This window comes from Tiliqua scincoides, chromosome 1, assembly GCF_035046505.1.
Source record: "Tiliqua scincoides isolate rTilSci1 chromosome 1, rTilSci1.hap2, whole genome shotgun sequence".
Taxonomy (NCBI): domain Eukaryota; kingdom Metazoa; phylum Chordata; class Lepidosauria; order Squamata; family Scincidae; genus Tiliqua; species Tiliqua scincoides.
Genome location: NC_089821.1, coordinates 209,364,173 through 209,376,320, shown reverse-complemented (window position 1 = coordinate 209,376,320; position 12,148 = coordinate 209,364,173). Strand labels below are relative to the sequence as shown.

The window sequence follows — 12,148 nt, the reverse complement described above, 5'->3', positions numbered from 1 at the left end:
TTTGGAGGAATAAGACCATCATATTATATATTAATCAATGCGTAATTTCATACAGAATGCAATGAAACAAACCACATTGAAATGTCTGTGTTCTATCAAAAGGTACAGCCAAAAAACAAGTGGGGGTGGGACGATGGTACATCATCACACCCACCACCTGGGGTGTTGCCCCGCCCACTGCATGGGGTGAAGCGCAGGCCTCCCGCACTGGGTGATGTGAATCCTAGTGATGCCACTGACTAAAACCACTATTTTTGCAGAAGACCCATGCCCAAAAGGAGCAATCTCTGTTCTGGACCAGCCCCCCAAATAAATGTTCCAAGGATTCCAAGCATTTATAATACTGATTCAGCATGGTAGAATGACCAGTATGGGATCCGTATTATTTCAAAGTAGTAAACCAGTAGACTTCTTGATCAGTTTACCTTGAGCGATGGCATCACTAGGCTCTTGGGTTTCCCTCTCCTCTTGGACACATGAAGCTGCAGCCATTTGTGCAAGGGCAGAGGCACAATTAGCAGCAACACCTACAACAACAAAAAAGGCACATTTTTCGTTCATAATTTAAATAAATCCCAATAAGCCTGTACTTGCTAATCATGTGGCAGGATGAAGGGAAAGACACAGCGCTCTGCATCAGGCCTACTGCAACTCTGTATTAGCATCTACCTATCTAGACATTGCAAGGATTACATTCAGCAAATATTCATCTAGAAATGCCACCTATACCTAAAGCACAGCTGAGCCGGGCTGCCTTTCTCAGTCCATCCAGACTCATGCAGATGGCATCCTTCTCCTTCTGGTTCTGCTCCTTGACACCTTCGGCTCCTAGAATAAATGCTAATCCTTTGGAGCTCCCTGCCATGCGGCCCGTCAGAGGTGTTGATAAGGTATCAATCAAATTCTTCCAACAGCCAATTAAAAGGTATCGGGCAAAAGCAACACCTGATGCAACAAAGAAATGAAAACAGAGTTAGTTCCACAGTGCCTTGAAAAAGACAAAGCATTACTCACTGTTACATTTGAAGATGATCCATTCTCAACAATTCTCAACTCTTTTGCATGAACTTGTGCAGATAAAACTTGATGATATTCTTGAACCTGTCACACATCTGGGACATGTCCACAATATGTGGGATTCACATTGTAATCCCCAAGTCATTCATGGGATTCCGAATACTAACTTTACTAATACTAACTTTGCTTTAACAGAGCAAGAGGGATAGGGCTCTTTAGCTACCGCTATAGCTCAATGGTAGAGCAGCTGCTTGCAGAAGATTCAATCCCTGGCATATCTGGAAAACCCTCTCTGAAATTGCTGTGGTCTGTCATAGTAGACAATGCTGAGCTAAATGGACCAAAAGTCAAATTCAAAATATCATCCTATGTTCCAAAGAACTTTAAATATGTCTTAAAAGTTGAATTATCTGGCATTCCTGGAGAGGGGGACAAAGCAATAAATTTCTTCTGGTGCCAGGATGCCCGTGTAAAGCTGTCCCTCCCCCTCTGCCTCTGAGTCGTTTGGGAAGGTGAGAGCAAAGCAGAGGAGACACCTCCACTTTGCTTTCATAGCCATGACTGGCTTAGAAGCCATGGGGGAGGGGCTGCTTTACATGCTGGTGCCTGAAAAAACTTATAGCTTTGCCCCCCCCTTCCAGGAACGCCAGTACTTCCTGGGTCAGGGGTTCACAAAGTGTGGATTGTGACCCACTGGTGGGTCATGATCCGGGCCCTCCTGCCCAACCCTGGGAGTGTTTGGCTCCAAACTGGAGCCATTCTGGAAAGGAGGGTGCCAGACCAGTGCTGGCTGGAATGACTTACTAGGTCCCTCTAGAGGCCTGTTCCAGCTCACACTGGACCAATGACCCCACTCTATTGCCTTCCGTGGGCCTCAGAATGGCCCGCAGCAGTGTCCAAAAGCTACTTTTAATTTTCAGAGGTAACTTCCGGTTTGATCAGAAGTAGTTTTGGATGTTTCTGTGAGCCATTCTGAAGACCATGGAGGCCAATAGAGTGGGTCATCAGTCCAGCACAACCCAGAAGAGGCCTCTGGAGACACCAGGTAAGTCATTCTGAACAGCATCGCAACCCACCATGTAGGACGAGGTGGGTTGTGCTGGAATTACTGAGAACCAGTGACCTAGGGCATATAACCACCAAGAATCAGGTACTCGATCTTCAGTAAGCATAAACCACAAAAGTAGCATGAATTGTGAAAATGCTGTTGATTCAAGAAAACAAGCTGTTCTTCATGGAAGCATTTTGTCCTTTTACCAGAGTGTATTTTGTTTTAATTAATCTAATGAAAAACTACATTATAATAAAAAGAGGCTAGACTATTTGAGAAGGTTAAATCATTAACTAAACAAAATGTACATTTTTTTTAATGTGTAAATTTTAATCAACCATGAATATGATTCACGTAGTGCAGACATCCAATTTCCGAAATGTCCTAACAAGAAAGTACGACTTCAGTTCACTGAAAGCAGGGAAGGAAAGAACAGGCACACGAAATTAAAAGGGAGGGCAAAGATTGCCATCTGGCTTCTTCTACCAGTATATGTCTGTTGAATGCAAATATGGGTGACACTTCACACTATGCGGCTCTCCTACCTGCCATAACAGCATCATCTGGCTTCCAGGTCTGAGAGAGAGGGGACTGGGTGGATGCAGAAGCCATCAGTTGCCCTCCTATTGCACTGCTTCCCAAACCATCAATGTCTGCAAGGAAAAACAATAGCAGGTTACTATGTAGTGTAGTGAAAGAAATGGTCTCAAAGGGTCAATACACACATCCATCCATGGGGAATGGGTTGCAAGTTAAGCCAGTTAAAGAAGATTTTTTCTAACAAAGCCTGCTGCCTGCTTGCCAACCCCCTCTCTTGCTTGCCAAACAGAGCTTGCTTCTGCTATGCTCTCCTCCCTTCCTCACAAGGGCCCTCTAGAAACTCTCTACTACCATGCTTATTGTCCAGTAAGCAAGGAAAGGGGCTTGCAGGCAGCTTTGTTAATTGGCACTTCGTTAACCAGCAAACTCAGTTAACTAGCATCTTCATCCACTGCCGCAGGTGGGTGGAGATCCCAGTTAACCAAATGAGCCAGTTAACAGAGCTGGTTAAGCAAGTGTTTGGGGAGCGACTATATGCTTAGCTCGATTAAGCTGCAAAACAGTCCAGGATCTCATTACACAAGCAAGATGCAACTAAAAGGATTTTGTGGATATACCTATTCATACATAACAGATAACTGTATACAATGGTATCTGGTATCTCTGGATGCCTGTATACAATACCTTTAGATGAACATTTCTTATTGTCCCTGTATCCGAGTTGTTATACAATCATGGTACTGACCAGTTAGCATGGTGATGAGCGGGAGCGTGTGCTCTTCAGGGCTCCCCCAATATCCAGCCTCCCCAAGAAGATTTCTCTCCAGCACTTGATGGAAAATTTCTTCAACCCAAGCCTGAGAAAATACCATTAACGCTCCACTGGATTGCACCTGTTTCATAAACTCCTTCTGAAAAAAAAAATAAAGAAAATCTTTGGGCTAGCCAGGCATTACCAGACATCTTGCTTTTCCTCCAAGACACCTAAATATTCTAGTATGATCAGGAGGCAGAAAACTGATTACAAGCTTAGATACAATTACTCATGTATCTATGTGCTCTGTCTTTCTCCCCATTGTGGTTCAGATATAATGGCAAACCAAAGTTTGGCATTCTATGCATGAACAGGCACAAGTTTTAGGCTCAAGCACCCCCTTCTCTCTCTACCATTTCCTCACTCACTTTTGGATTCTCATTAAACAATACGTTTTCCATTTTTTGCCAAGAAACTGGAAATAAGCTTAAGAATCTGTGGTGTACGTAGGAAGGAGAAAAGGGAGCAAACAGGTCTGAGACTTGAACCTCCTTGTGCACATAATGCCAAAGCATGATTTACATCTGAACCGTCTCTCTCTCGCTCTCTCTGCATACAGTGCATGTAGGCAGATAGCATAAGAACCCTCTCTAAATACATCTTGCCCTACAATGAATAATAATCAGGGCACACAACACTCCCTGAGACAGGAAGAAATACTTGCATTAATGTTCATTTTTGAACTCATCTTCCAATTATTGCTTTTCAAAAGTCTCTTCCACTATTCTGACTACCTCCCTCCAAACTTGCCAGCTGACCCCTAATATAGCTATTCTGATTTAAGCCCATGGGTCTGAACTGGATGAAATCTTCATGTTCCTTGAACGGTGGGAGAACCAATTACACAAACAACTCTAGGTGCAACAAAATCTGTGATTCTTTCCTTCCAATAAAGGACTCCTTCAGACACACTTGGATTTTGTTCCATGGAGGTTTTTGCCAGCAGGACAGCAGTCATTCAAGAAACTGCAGATGGTGCTTTCTTTCCCTAGCTCTTGCACCCCAAACACTGCTGGTATGGTTTTCTTTTGCATGCCATAGCCACTCACCATTAAGACAGGGGACTGGGCAGGTTTCTTTCGGTAGTAGTCTGCATTGAATAGCTTTAGGTTGAGTAGAAGTGTGTAGTGAGAGATCATGTAGAGACTATCTGCATTCATCAGAATCTGCAAGCTGAAGCTGGTATTCCCTTCGAAACCTGGAGAGTGCATCATACCTAACAAACAGAGAGATAACCAGTGCTCTGAAACCCAGTTTTACTGGATTGTACACTTCTCCCTACGTTGCGCATCATACTTAGTAGAACTATACTCCATTTTTCTGTAACACTCCCACTGGAGGCCATCACAATTAATATGGAAATAGGTGCTATTGTCAGCAATGGGTTAAATACTTTGGTGTTGTAAAGAAAAGGCTGGTCTCTGGGAAGACCTGAAGGTCTCTGGATAACCTGCCTCCCCTTGCAATTTCACTTGAAGGAATTCCTATATATGTTAACCTGAGCAACATGAAGGAAGGGCAGATTACCAGTGTGTCAAAATAAAATAAATAGGGTCCAGTTGTATCTATTGAAAGAAGGGCTCTTTAACTGCAGGTTCTTCACACATTTCATGGTCTGACTGAATCATACTTGTACAGGTAGACAACTAGAAAGCAATATTGATTTAATTTTTATGATGTAAATAAAATGTTATAAAGTGTGAAAAAGGGGACACAACTCAGAAGCCACACAGTCTGTTTCTGCTGCTGTGTGTACTGCTGCACAACACTCAACAACATCTGATGCTATTGGAGGGGGCTTTTGACACTGGGGTTGATAATCATCTTACACAGAAATTTCCGAGAAAATATGGGGGAAACTTTCCCAAACATCCTAAGGACACAATTTTGCATACAAAGCAATTTGGCATATTAGAGTGCGCAACTAATTAGTAATGAACAGAAAAACATGTTTCTGAAATATACTAACTAAGAATGAAAACTTTGGTCATCTGGGTTTTGGAACAACTGCCACTAAAATGGGTTAGTACTAGTATTTCCTCATGTACCATCTGAAAAAGCTGAAGCCACCATGTGTGTACTATGTATCATGATACGTAGCTCCCCAACCTATAACTGAGACAATGTAGTGACCAAAAAGAGTTAAGAGTCCACTTTTCCATTCATTGAATGCACCCAATGGCTAAGTTGGAATGAAAACAACACAAGAATTTTGCAGGAAAGCTCCCTGATCAAACTGGAACTGGCTATCTTGTTTGTAGATCAGTCCTGTGAAATCCAGTGGGCTTCAGAATTCTGCCAAAACCTTCTTCATATGGGTTCCTTTTGTAAAATAAAAGGTTATGGTAGAGTCAGGCCCCCATTCCACATAAATCATAGACTTAGTTAGATCCCCTCTGACCTAGCTAAAAACTGTGAAGATTGGCATCACATCTTAGTACCCATTTCCTTTTGCAGGCACTCCAAACTGTGGTCCGCGGGCTGGATCCAGTGCCCTTGCTAATCCCTACCCCCACGTGACTGGAGCTTACCATTGAGCAGGGAAGGCTTCCATTGCCGCCACCACTTGCCTCCCAGCTTCATCTGGCCACTTCAGCATTCTGCTGCCCCAGCAAGCACTGCTTCAGGATTTCCTGGAAGACGCAGCAGGGTGTAGTGAACATGGGGGAGAGCAGCGGCGACAAGGCAAGCCTCCCTGGTAGAACGGTAAGCTCCAGTCGCACCGTGGATGCTGTTTGCGGCATGCAGTTGTCTCTAGTTTGGAGACTGTCCTATTGTAATGAAAGTTTAAGTACACGTAAGCACATGAAAAAACTCAATGTGCTTCTCTATCTTCTTTGTGTGAATATCTAGGTTATAAACCCTGGGGAGGAACCCAACTCTTCACTCTGTGTAAATCACAATGTACATTAGTAGCACTATATAAAAAGCAAAAACAATGTACCAAAGATGCTTAATCAACAATGTTCTGTAGCAGATAGTTTCTCAAAAAATCTGAATATTCATTTAATACTGGAGGTAAAGCAAGTTATCTGCTCACATACCTGAACAAAAAGTTGAAGAGAAACTCTGGAAGGCCAAATCTACCTCTTCTGCACTAGGAAGAGAGATAAGCCGAGGGAGAAGAGCTTCAAGGGCTTGAACAAATAATCTGGCACTCTGCTGATCTGCTTCCTGGTTCTTCAACAGTTTTAAGGAAAGGGTTCGTAAAGATTTGTGACCAGGGCAGTCTCTTGGGGTCTGCTCTTCATCAACCAATGAGCAGTTGTCTGACCCTATGTCTGAAACATCTGACCTTCCAGAATCTTTCTCTGCTGCCATGGAATATTGGTCACATGAGTCAAATTCGGTCCTAGAAAGATCCTGGTCATCGACACTGAAATTACTCTCACTGTACCTGGATCCACAAGACCGTGCCCTGCAATCAACTGAAAGGAAATTAGTTATATCGGGATAAACAACCATATGGCTCCGTTGAACAACATCTGGCTGGTCAATAGTTTCAGCTTCTGGCACTTTATAATGAATCTCTTTGCCCCCTTGTCCACCTGGTGACTGTAGAGAATTTTTACGGATTTCAGAATTATCTTCTGGAGTAGTCTGTCCCAGGTCACCTTCCAAGGTTGTCTGACCAGTATCTGTGGTAACGCTAATGCTAATATCAGGACTCTTCTCATTGCCTGCATCCCAGGCGGTATGCTCCGAGGACAGGATACGTCTTTGCCATCTAAAATCAGCATCATTGATCTCCATGGAATCCCTGCTTGTCTCAGACCCGTCTTTCAACTCTTCCAAACGTCGGAGAAGTAGATGGACCTGTTCCTCATCCAGGCCTTTCCCTTGACTTAACTCGTCTAAAGTTCCAAGTAGGGCACAGACACAAGACACCGAGGCATAGCAGGCTTCAATACCACCTTTGATGCAAGCTTCAGTCATCCCATCCAAGATGCTACAGTTTAAAAACATAAAAACACACTTTGTTCATTCTTTGGTGGAGTGGGCATCTTAGAACATTCCAGCATCACTAATGCATGAGGAGACAAAGAAATTCTCTTGTAAAGCGGGGCAAGAGCAAGTAAATGCTTGGTTGTTCTTTGAATGAGCTGGTATTTGACACTGCCAAACTCAATGTGCTAATCTCAAAAGGTCAAATAAATTCACAAGTGGCATTCATCTCTACTATACTATTTATACAACGTTTTTCCAAAACCACTTTGAGAGTTTGACCTTACAACGTCCATCAAGTATCTTCCATAGTAATAACTTCTGTAGTGGTAGCAGTATTAGTTTGCCACAGCAAACACAAAGAAGAGTTTTGTAATCTCTTAAACACTAACACATTTATTTTAGTAATGGTTGTAAAGTATGGGTTTAATGCTAAAATACATTTATTAACCATTCAGTCACTACAAAGTGCTGTTTTAAATATCTATAGTGGATTAAATGCATGACAAGAATGTTGGACAGTAGATCTCTTCTAGGTTGCAACCCTAAGTAGGGTTGGGAAAGACTCTTGTTTGAAACCCTGTCAGTCAGTGTAGACCAGGGCTGCACAAACCCAGGCCCGCGGGCCATTTGTGGCCCTCGGGAACCCCCAATCTGGCCCCCAGGGAGCCCCTCATCTCCAAGGAATCTCTGGCCCACTGGAGACTTGTGAGAGCCCTTGCTGGCCCGACACAGCTGCTCTTTGCAGCAACAGTGAGGAAAAGGCTAAGCACTCACAGCACAGCAGGAGCCCCGCCCATCTGCAACCCTCCCATTAGGTTGAGGAGGCTGCAGCTGAGTCCAGGCATCGGATGGGGGTGAGAAGTCCTGGGTCTGTTTGTGCTGCTTGAGTGTGCTTGGGGTGGAGGAGAGGGTGCTGCAAGGGAAAAATCATGGGATGTTTGAATGCAGTTGGAGAGCATGTCTACTTAACAGTAAGTCCCATCAGAGTCAGTGGGGCTTACTCCCAGGAAAGTGTGGCTCCGATTGGGCTGTGAGCGCTCAGTGTTGGAGGTGGGCGCTGCAGGGGAGAACTCATGGGATGTTTGAATGGGGAGGAAACCTACTGCTTTTGCTTGTTGGGGCTATGGCAGAGAGGAAGATGGGAGGTCCATTTGTGGATGGGGAAATACACACAGCTCTCTGCCTGCTTCTAAGTTTGTTTGGTGCTGGGTGCAGGCTGGGGGAGGGACAGGGACTGAGAGAGGGAGACAGGCAGCTCCCTTCTCTGTCTGAATGAGGAGAAACAAACTCCTGTCCTGAGGGGGCAGGTGCCCACCAGCTCCCTGACTGTGTTTGTTGCCAGGATTGGGGGGGGGGGGCGGAGAGTAAAAACATGCTTCTTCATGGGGGAAGAAAGGAGCCCACACTAACTCTGTTCTATACTTTTGTTTTGTTCTGTACTTTTCCCTAGGAAGAAGTGTGTTATATGTGTCAGGAATTATTTTAACAACCCCCCTTTCCTGGATCTCATGTTATTATAAATAAGCTTAGTAAAATTCATTCATTCATATAAGATTGGTCTCTATTCATTTATGTAAATTTATTCAAATTTGAAATGTAAATTTCCCCCAGCCCCAGAAACAGTGTCAGAGAGAGGATGTAGCCCTCCTGCCAAAATGTTCAGACACCCCTGGTGTAGACAATACTGAGCTAAATGTACCAAGGGTCTGACACGGTGTAAGACAGATTCCTATTACTTAAGTGTATGAAAATCAGAATTATATAAAATCCGCCGCATCCCAAATAAGCAACACACATGTCAATTTGGTGTGGACTCAAACCACTAATAGAATGCACTTAAAATCTTAAGAAGCTAAATAGAAAAATGGTGCATACAGTTTGAGAAGATCCAGGTGCGACTTTCTTTTTGAAATTGACCTCTTTCTGGATTCTGGTTCAGAGGAGCAGGGACCTGCCAAATCACAGAGCCGTCGAGGACTACCAAGTATCTAAAGAGAACATAATTCAACTCTGTATGAGATATGAGAAACTTCATGCAGCTCAAATAAATGCATGACTCAAGTTATCCTGAAATTTTCAGCAGACTAATCTGTCTTAAGGTCATATTGAGCTAATTAACTATGAGACTTATGAAGGAAAGTAGAGCTTAGGAGCCTATATATTCTGACTGCAATATAAATTTGTTCTGGGTTATAATGTTCACATTTTCAGCTGTCCTTGAAATAACACATTTAGAAGCCATTCAAACAGTCAAATGAATAGGCCCTATCTTTTAATGAACACCGTGATATGCACCCCAACCCAACCCAACGTTCCTACATCATCACAGTTTAAAGTAAATTAAAAGATCATTTCAGAAGATGTCACCTTTACCTTAAGTAAAGGTAAAAGCATTGTGAAATGCCACTGATATATTCAAAGTAGTTGTTATTTTCTCCAAAAAACGATGATACCCCAAGTGGAATGGATATTCCTCTATGGCCACATATAAGTCACATATAGAAGAAATTCAATTATTGTTTATGTCTGACCTGCTCCTGTAATTATTTGGTGAGAAATGGACAGTGTAAGTGAGGCAAACAGCTGTTTTGATGTATGTACTTTTGATGACTAAAACTGCAGAATATGCAAAAAAAATTTTTTTTTTCCTAATGGTACTTCCATAGGTTAATGTCATAATGTGAAGTGGTGGCAAGGCACTATTCTGTGTTTACTCCCATGGCAGGCCTGTAGTAGTCATTTGCATATTTACTTCAAAATTTGTATCAGCTTGGGTTGTTAAAGCCAATTGTGAACTTGCCCCTGTCATGTATGTTTGCACTCTTAAGGGCCTACTCTCAGAAATAGTGGCTTAGTGGCTATAGCTAGCCCAGATAACAGCAACTCATTTATGGGGTTGGCTGCTGCTGAAAATACATTTAACCAGTGCTAGCTTTCCTACACAGTCTGTTTATAAGCTACTGTGCAGCCTGGGCCCAGTATACCTTGCAAGATGTCTCCACTCCAAACAGTCTCTACATTCCTGGAGACCTGATGGAGCAGCCCTGCTATGTATCCCTTTGATGTTGTAAAATCTTGGTGGAATTTTTTTTGGGGGGGCGGCTCTCTGTGGTACCAAATCTTTCAAAGAACTGCCCAGGTAGCCTACTAAGCTACCTTGCTGTTAGAACTGAGGTGAAGGATGAATATCTTTGTATTTCTCAGAAATCTGAATGATCAAAATGGAGGTTGCTGCCAATTGTTTTTGCATGTCTTACTGCTTTGTCCAGTCACTTTCTTGTTTTATATGGATAAATTTGATAAATAATTACATTTGCGTAGTCTAAAGATAATTCTACTGTAATCAATTTAAACAAAGTTTAAAAGTTGGGAAAGGGAAGGGACCCACTCTCCAGCTTCTCTCCTACTTCACCTCTTTCATGATCTTGATAGCTTCCACTCTGTGCTGGGGTGGGGGATACAGGAGCATACGATGGTAAAGAGACTGCAGTACAGGCTTCATGGATTCGACAGACCCCACCAGCCGCACTAGTTCTGCTGCAATGTAGTAGATTGTGCGTGCAACAGGACTACTAAGGGCAGGTGCAGTTGAAGAACAACCTGACCCTCGCCCATGATCGGAGACCCCCGAGGAAGGAGAATCAACCTCATGGCTGCTGCTGTGAGCAGAAGTGATTGTTTTATCATGGACTGGATTTCCCAGGATTACTATCAGGGCAGGACACAGCTGCTTCCTAGGAAAAAAAAGAAAAAATTAAAAGAGTGGCAAATTATTTTCAAATATGTTACTCTTTCATGGGGGGGGGCAATACAGCTATATGGATGAGACCATTGTACAGTGCTCTGAACCCAGGCAAAGGCTACAGAAATTTAATAATATGAAAATACATATGTAAAAATATCATATTCATGGTTTTAGCTTTTCAGGTACTATCGTTTTTACTTAAGCAGGTTTTCTGTTGCTGTTCTTTACAAGCTAAGCATAATGTTTTTATCCCCAGGCAATGTTGTGGGCATCTGCTGAACGAGCCCTCCCAGTTCCCAAGAAAAACCCCTGGGTACACAGTTTTATCAGGGGAACTACATCCTCTGCTTTGGGAAGGCTTGAACAGTTGCTCATCATGTCAGGAAAATCAAGACAAAAATGGGCATATTCAAACTAACGGCTTTAATGTACTTTTGCATAATCACCCAAGGGACATGTGTCAACATTTTGCTCTTTGGTGAAATCAGCCGCTATATTTTTACAGGTAGTGTATGTCTCTGGCAAATTATCCAGGGTTTCTCTCATCAGCTTCAGAGAAATGTTCTTGTAGCCCATGTGTCAGAAATCATCCCTATTACTTCAAGCATAGAAATTTATCTTTTGGCTGCTAGTTTCATCAGTATCCAAATGCATGAGAAAGTCTGGATTAGTGGTTATGAAGGAGTCTTACAGCTGGAAGCAGAAAGAGACAAATGCCTGATGTATATTCTAGTATGGATGATACTCTTCATCCTTTTAAAAACAATGTAGTCTGTTTCATATTTCCTCAGATATAAATATGAAGGTTTATATAAGACTAACAGGTCAGTTGTGTGCAGTACTGGGCTGCTGGCTGGACTGCTTTGCAACAGTGGAACTGTCTGCTAGTCTGTCTGCAAGATAACATTCTGCTATCACAAAATGTTCACCAACAGTATGCGGAGTTGACTGTTGCCAGCCATTTTGGGAGTGCTACAGCAAGAGGTGGCAGTGCTCCTTGTCAGTCACTGGAAAGGGTAAGGCAGGATCAGAG

General features: G+C 42.9%; 1 protein-coding gene across 1 annotated transcript in view; it reads right to left on the bottom strand.

Moving 5' to 3' along the window:
* ARFGEF3 (ARFGEF family member 3) overlaps positions 1 to 12,148 on the bottom strand; it is an 82,633-nt gene that overhangs the window by 28,846 nt on the left and 41,639 nt on the right. Inside the window, exons 10-17 of the mRNA XM_066611238.1 lie at positions 10,783 to 11,104; positions 9,246 to 9,358; positions 6,467 to 7,371; positions 4,472 to 4,638; positions 3,354 to 3,519; positions 2,614 to 2,721; positions 730 to 945; positions 426 to 527 (exon numbers count right to left, since the gene is read on the bottom strand). Coding sequence (XP_066467335.1) covers positions 426 to 527; positions 730 to 945; positions 2,614 to 2,721; positions 3,354 to 3,519; positions 4,472 to 4,638; positions 6,467 to 7,371; positions 9,246 to 9,358; positions 10,783 to 11,104 — 2,099 coding nt within the window. The remainder of the gene's footprint in view (positions 1 to 425; positions 528 to 729; positions 946 to 2,613; positions 2,722 to 3,353; positions 3,520 to 4,471; positions 4,639 to 6,466; positions 7,372 to 9,245; positions 9,359 to 10,782; positions 11,105 to 12,148) is intronic.